Source organism: Cucumis melo, chromosome 12 (genome assembly GCF_025177605.1).
Source record: "Cucumis melo cultivar AY chromosome 12, USDA_Cmelo_AY_1.0, whole genome shotgun sequence".
In the NCBI taxonomy this organism is placed as follows: Eukaryota; Viridiplantae; Streptophyta; class Magnoliopsida; order Cucurbitales; family Cucurbitaceae; genus Cucumis; species Cucumis melo.
The window spans coordinates 3,506,572-3,514,698 of record NC_066868.1 but is presented as its reverse complement, the minus strand read 5'-3'; the positions used below and the strand labels follow the sequence as shown (position 1 = coordinate 3,514,698).

At 33.8% G+C, this 8,127-nt stretch overlaps 1 protein-coding gene across 1 annotated transcript; it reads left to right on the top strand.

The window, feature by feature from the left end:
• The first annotated feature begins 832 nt into the window (after nucleotides 1–832).
• On the top strand, nucleotides 833–4,440 carry LOC103497219 (mitogen-activated protein kinase 3). Its single transcript, NM_001297447.1, is given in 6 exon segments — nucleotides 833–1,032; nucleotides 1,169–1,298; nucleotides 2,111–2,248; nucleotides 2,358–2,687; nucleotides 3,125–3,308; nucleotides 4,028–4,440. Coding segments are annotated over 6 exon segments (1,113 nt in total). The 5' UTR covers nucleotides 833–871; the 3' UTR covers nucleotides 4,198–4,440.
• Nucleotides 4,441–8,127: the final 3,687 nt, after the last annotated feature.

Sequence of the window (8,127 nt, the reverse complement as noted above, 5' to 3'; positions counted from 1 at the left end):
CTTCTTCGAAGATACAAGCTTTCTTGGAAGACTCCAACTTAACATCACGTGCTTCGCTTTCTCAAATCAAGCGTAAGTATCCAGCCGAGAGAGAATCAGAGGATCAAATTCTAGAGATCGAACCACATTGCATTGAATCAACATAAATATAATATCAAAATAAATACAATACCAACACAAGTTCAACTCCACGAATCAAATTTCTTCGAAAATCTCGTGTGAACAGTGTATACATCAATAATAAATACGAATGAATCAATGAAATTAGATTATTTAATTAATTGTAAAATTGGTAAACGAAAGTACGTGGATTGTTTTCTTTAATTAATTCAACTCAACCTAATTGGTGGCGGAAAATAAATCCAATGATCAAAGAAAACAAGTCAAAATATGAATAAAATAAAAAGTTGCACAATCTTAATCATATGGTAAAATAGATTATTTCATTTCATTAAACTAACCCAATATTTTAATCAATAATTAAGTAATAAACAATTTCCAAATTTTCCAAAACAAACCCAATGGAAGAAGATGACGAAAGGAAGAAAGCCGTTGAAAAACGAAAAACGAACATTGACCGTCGATCAAAGGCGGCGGAAATCTAAACCGTCCGATCTTCCGTCAGAAGCGCGTGACTCATTTTTCTCCCGCGCCCGAGCCTTCGTTTCCCTTTCCTCGCATTTACTCTTCACTCTCTCTCCATTTCCCCCTTTGACAATTTCTTCTCTGCATAAATATTCATCCAAATTCTTAAATTCTTCTTCAAACTCTTGGTCTTGGTCTTCATCTTCATTCTGGGGTTTCATTTTCTTGACTCATAATCGGAGAATTTGATTCAGAAGGCGTTTCTGAGCAAAGGGTTTCGAGGAATATGGCTGATGTTGGTCAGAACAACCCCGCTGATTTTCCAGCTCTTCCAACCCACGGTGGCCAATACGTTCAGTATAACATTTTTGGGAATCCCTTCGAAATCACCTCCAAATATCGTCCTCCGATTATGCCTATTGGTCGCGGCGCATACGGAATCGTTTGGTAAGTTCATTTCTTTGTTCTGTTTTTGGGATTTGTTACTGATTTTATATGATGCCCACTTTTGGATTGAGCTTCTTTTTCTTTTTTTAAACCCTTTTTGAGATTTTGTTTGTTTGTTTTTTTTTTTTGTTTGTAGTTCTGTTTTGAATTCGGAGACCAATGAAATGGTTGCGGTTAAGAAGATTGCTAACGCGTTTGATAACCATATGGATGCGAAGAGGACGCTCCGTGAGATTAAGCTTCTACGCCATTTGGATCATGAAAATGTGAGGGACTTTATCCTTGTAGATTTACTAAAACTGTTGTTTCTGTTAAATCATTGCGAATTTTGATTTCCTCTGTTTGTGTTTGCGATTTCTATTTTTATGTGTAAATTGGTGGCTGGAGGTAATGATGATAGACTTTTCTGAAATTGACAAATAAAGATAGCAAGAAAAAGTAAACAGTAATGATCGACACAGATTTACTTAGTTCATTGACATCGTTTAAGCTACGTTTACCAGTAGAGGGAATGATAGGTTAGTTTATTTTAGAGAGAAATATTAGATAATACCCACTGTAAATGTGCCAGAGTAAAGAGTTCATATATAGTGCATCCCTCTGGCCAAAATCGTAAATAACATAAATCCAAATGCAACTTAGGTTTGGTCATTGCTTTAGATGATTGATTCAAGGCATTCCAACATCCTAGAAGTTCATTTTGATTGAATTGAGTGTTGATGTTCACTTATCATATGGAATACATTACTCTTGGTGTCTTGGTTCATTAATAAGTGGGTTGGACTTTATCAGTACTTAGCGGCAGTAATGGTTGGGTGATTTGGCCATATACTAGTTGAATAACAGCTGTAGTAGCATGTGGTCTTCATTATTTTGTTGGTGATGAAAAGTTTATGGGATTTTGACTTTTTTACATTATAATAATTGGATGATGAATTGGAATTGCTTTGTACAATGGTTATCTTGCGTTCTCTGTACTTTCTGATTGTATATTTAAAATATTGGAGAAAGATTCGTAATATTTGTCTTTTAAGGTGAGAAGAACAATCTTATATAGACTGTGATTCATTGGATGTAGGTAATAGGCATAAGAGATGTGATTCCTCCACCTTTACGGAGAGAATTCAATGATGTCTACATTTCGACTGAACTAATGGATACTGATCTTCACCAAATAATCCGCTCCAATCAAAGTTTATCAGAAGAGCATTGTCAGGTAAAATGGCGTGTTAACTTTTCATCATTCGTTATGTTCCATTGCACCTTTGGTTTTTACTTCAGTTGTTCCACTTGTAATAATACAAGCTTTGGCATGCTTTGTGCAGTATTTCCTTTATCAGATTCTCAGAGGACTGAAATACATACATTCGGCAAATGTCATTCATCGAGACTTGAAACCGAGCAATCTATTGCTTAATGCAAACTGTGATCTTAAAATATGCGACTTTGGTCTTGCTCGACCAACTTCAGAAAATGAATGTATGACGGAATATGTTGTGACAAGATGGTACAGAGCACCTGAGCTTCTTTTGAACTCTGATTATACAGCTGCTATCGATATATGGTCTGTTGGTTGCATCTTTCTGGAGCTTATGAATAGAAGGCCTTTATTTCCAGGCAGGGATCATGTGCATCAGATGCGATTATTGACCGAGGTAAAACAATCTACAGGGAGATCATGCAGTTTATCAAACTTACAGTATCTAATTTCGACCATTAAACATCTAGCCGATGAGAAAATAAACCTGAGAATTATTGATGTTCTAGATAATTTCTACTATCAGTTTTGTTGAGGATGCATCAGTTCATTACATGTGATATCTTATGACAAACTATAGGATATATAATCTTACTTTTGTTAAGTAGGGCACTCATTCAAAAGCAATTCCTTGGTTCTGTTTTGATAGTTCTTATCAGTTTCCATTTGAAATATTGGTTTCGGCCAATGATTTTCAAGTTCTATTTTTCTACTGACAAATGGCTCACTCTCTTTCCTTTTTCCTTCTATTGATTACCGTTAATTAATAGACATGGAACGCAACTTTGACTGTAAGTTGTACACCGTCTCATGTTTTCTCATTTGAATTCTCAGCTTCTTGGCACACCAACCGAGTCAGATCTTGGTTTTATCCGAAATGAAGACTCGAAAAGATATCTTCGGCAGCTACCTCCACATCCTCGTCAGCCATTAGCAACGGTTTTTCCACATGTTCATCCGTTAGCAATTGATCTTGTGGATAAAATGTTGACATTTGACCCAACAAAGAGAATTACTGGTAAACATTTATTGAATGTCCATTACTTTGTCTTTTGATGGTTTGGATGAAATAATTACTTGTTAGCTATAATGTTAATGGTAGTTTAGAGATTGGATTGTTTAGAGTTGAAAACTTTTAGTTATGACCTATTTATTCTCTTACAATATAATTAGGTTTGAGGTGCAAACTATGATACATTTGCAGGTGAAATAACTTTATGTGCCTGCCGTGAGTTCAAACCCTAGTATTAGGTTATAAAGATTCAACAAATAAAGAAAGGAAGAAAATGTAAATAGTAAAAATCGAGATTGAATTTACGTGATTCACTAATAGTAATGTAAATAGTAATGATCAAGTTTAAAAGTTATGTGATTCACTAACAGTGTGTTAGTTATTTTCACGGATCGAGGAATAGATCAACTTATTATTAGAGAAATACCAAATGATATACTGATTGTAGGATACCTCTAGGATTAGAGAGTTTATATACAGTGCACCTCTTTAAACCTTTCAAACTTGTAATAAATGCATATATTGACAATAGATGCGATGCGACGCATTCCAACACATAGGGTGTCCAGTCTCATGACATTTCAGCATCATGTAGGAAGTTATACGATTATCCTATTATTGGTCATAATCTTCATGTGTGCATTTGTCTTTTGAACACGGTTGAAATAATTTGTTCTCTTCATTTCATTCCTTAATTTAACTTTATGAATTTGTCTTTTGAACAGTTGAAGAAGCATTAGCACATCCATACCTAGAAAGATTGCATGACACAGCCGATGAGCCGGTTTGCTCAGAGCCATTCTCGTTTGAGTTTGAGCAACAATACTTAGACGAAGAACAGATGAAGGAGATGATTTACAGAGAGGCATTGGCACTCAATCCAGAATTTGCATGACCATAAAAGCATTCGTGCTCGAAGTGTCGTCTTCCCGAGTAATGACGACTTTGCATATACAAGATAACATACAATGAAGATAACGGCTCAGATTGGTGTACAAAGTGAAATCAAATCAGATAAGAGCTTTGTATGTTGAATTGGCTAACTTATCTGTTTCATTCATCTATCAGCTCTTATTAAGAATACCTTAAATTGTTAGTTTATTTTTTTGTCCCACGTTTGATCCTTTAAGTTTATGTTTTTTTTTTCTTTTTTTCTTTTTTGTTATTTTCTTTGTATCTTTCTGTATTTGTTTGATTTGAAAATAATGTTGAATCTATATCTTGTACAGGAAACAATATTAAATGCAAACTCATTTTAATAAAACTTCTATTTACGTGTTGTTTGTATGTCTCCATCTTTTGAATTTGAGCTGTTTTGTGATATTTTTTGTAAGCATTTTTATGAATAGGATGTGTTTGATTTTAGTACACATATTTTCTTGTTAAAGTAATGATATGGGTCCTTATCATAATTTTATCAATTTAATTTATATCAAGAAGTTAGGTGTGGCATCACATAATGCTGATGTATATTGTTGAAGAATGTATATATTTGATATTTCCACATAAATATAATGATAAAGTGATCCTGTTTTTTTGCTTGGGAAAGAATGGGTCTATTTATAACTTATTTATAATGTAATCAAATAATTATATGTGGAGTTAAATTAATACTTTACCATAGGATAAATAAAATTAAGAAAGGTTAATGATATGACATTTTATCCTAAAATTGGAAGGTTTGATCATATAATTGGCTTACTAAAAAAACTAAAAGAAAAATTAGAAAAGACCAGAATCTTAGCACCAAACTGGAAGATCATTAAATATATTTGTTTTTTTTTTTTTTTACAACAGAATTTAGTATTGTTTTATTTTTTTAAAAATCTTCCTTAGACAATAAAAATTATAAATTACAAATTTGGGTCATATGATTTTTGATGAATTTTAAAAGATTAAATTACGAGTTTAGTTAAAATTTACAAAGTATTTATGCTTAGATTAAAAAAAAAATGTTCAATACAACCTAAAATCAAAATAATAATAATAATTGTAATGACAAAACTACTAAAAATATTTACAAAATATACAAACTACAATTTTTATTAATGATAGATAATGATAAACATTGGTAAACTTCTATTAGTGTTTATCAATGCACTAATATTACAAACAACATTATCAACTACAGTAAGTTTAATCATATATGTTGGAGTTTTGTCAAAAATATTTAATGAGAATCTTTTTATTATTATTTAAGAGTGAATAATGTGTTTATATTCAAAAAAATGAAAATCTATTCCTTATTATTAGGAATCTTTGACTAATATCTTTTTTATTTTTATTAAGGAATATATATATATATATATATATATATATATATATAGTTTCATTTGATGAAGCTCGATTTGGTCGACGTTGGACTATTATTGCTCTACCCAAGAGAGATTTCACTGTGCAGAAGATAGTTAAACCTTTGCTTATGACATCTAAGTGATGATTGCTCAAGGGAGTTATTGATAAGTAATATGAATGAAGGTTGTATTTGCTTAAAACTGATGATGAACTCAGGGGAGCACGATTCTGTCTTCAAGAAGATTCTCTCATCAATTTAGGGGGGGCATGAATTTGTTTAAGTGTCTCATCAAGGTTGTATTTGCTTAAAATTCTCTCATCAATCGAGGTTTTCTCGACGCATAAAAAGGCGTTGGAAGAAATAATGTCAGGACAGACGCCTTCCCTCAATGCCACTTTTCACATGTCGGACAAAGGCGAAAATATTATTTTATTATTACCTTTTCCCGATGCCGTGATAGAGTCGTCGGAAAACAAAACCACATTTCTGACGTTTGGGTGTAGAGCGTCGGGAATAATTACCTTATCCCGACGCCCCATGCACGCGTCAGAAACTCTCAGTTGAAAAATTTCAAACATTAATTATGTTAGATAGAGATTTCCGACGCCTCCTACATGGCGTCGCAAATGGCGTCGAGAGTAATGGAAGCTTCTAACGCCACTAGTGATTCGTTGAAAATGGCATCGAGAGTAAGGGGAGCTTCCAACGCCATTAGTGATTCATCGGAAGTAAGGGGAGCTCTCGACGTTTTCATGCTGCATCGAGAGTTCCCATATAAAAAAGATGTTTTAGTTCTGTGAAACACAAAACCGAAACAAAAGAGAAAGAGGAAGAGGAGAGTTTAGCTGTCGAAATGAAGAGAGGAGAAAATATAAGTCATCGACGTTGTTGCCCCCGCCGCTGTGAGCCTGCCGTCGTGCCTCTCCCACCATCTGCCAACGCACATCCCTATTTGAGGTAAATTTAAAACCCTAAACCCTTAACTGTTAGTTTAGGTTAGGTTAGTTTAAATAGTTTAGTTTTTTAGCTTTTTAAAATTAGTTTTAGGATTTTAATGATGAATTAGTTTTAGGATATTGTTTAGGAATAGATTTTGGTTTTTGAAGTTGGAATTTTGAATGTGGGATGGGGGAGGGGGCGAAATTGATTTGGAGAAATAAAAATTTGAATGTGTGGGTTGAATTTGAAGAGGAGAAGTGAGGTTTAATTGAATATTTGAAGGGGGTGGGTTGAAAATTAGAGGGGAAGGGGGTTGAGGATGAAATTTTGAGGGGGGGGGGGGGGGGGGGAGGAAGGGAGTTGAATAGAAATTTTGAAGGGGTGGGGGGTTTGAGTTGAAAATTTGAGGGGGGAGGGGGGGGGGGGCGATGACTATTATTCTGTTAAAAATTATGTAATTTGTGTTAAGATTTGTTTTGGCTATGCTACAGATAATAATAAGAGTAATAATAGTAGTAGTAGTAGTAGTAGTAGTAGTAAATAGTAGTAGTATTAGTAAATAGTAGTAGTAAATAGTAGTAGTAATAGTAGTAGTAATAGTAATAGTAATAGTAATAGTAATAGTAATAGTAATAGTAATAGTAATAATAACAGATTGAAGAACAGACAAGAAATCACAAAGCGTTAGTTTTAGAAGTGGAACGAATGTAGAAGCTTATAGAAGACATGACTCGGGCATAGCAAGGACCACCACACGATCCTTAGCTTTGTGGTACGTATATATGTTTTCGTTATTCTTAAGTTCTTGAAATGACAGTATACAATGATGATATGCATATATATGTATTTAACTTAGCCACTTTTGTATCATGGTAAGACCTGTGGTGTAGAATGACATACGAGGCTCGTTAGGAGATATACGTTATGAAGTACAGCTTTCTTTGTGCTTTTTTTTTTTTAAAGAGGAATATCTTTTATTTGTATTATGAATGTTGTTACATTTTTTGAACTTCTTTGTATTATGAACATTTAATTTTTTGTTGAATTTGTGTTTGTATTAGTAATTTACTAATTTATTTTGAATTTTCTTTAATTGAATCGAAAACGAATACGAATATTTCAGGAAATAAATCTTACAGAAAAAAATAAAAAATTACATATTTAAAATATTTTCGACGCAGTACATACGTCGAAAATATGGTGTAAACGTCACGTCGGGGATGGTTATTATCGAAGCATGGATGACGTCAGATATACAAACGTCAGGAGTCATTATTTCCAACGCATAGCTGACGTTGGAACTATGGACGACAAGGATGACTTGTTGCTGACGCATCGAAGGCATCGGTAAAGATGACGTTGGTAGAAGATTATTCCCGAGCGTTGTTGGTGGCGTGTCAAGAATTGGTCTTTCAACGCGTTTCTTCTAATGGTCGTTGTGCCGTCTCTTTCTGCATCGAAAATTTGGTTCCCAACGTCTTTACCACTTCCACCGACGTATTTATGCATCGGGAGTCTCTCCACTTCTTGTAGTGCATACATGATTTCGTTCCTTAAATCTCTTGATGGAAGGGCTTGGAGAGCTGTTGT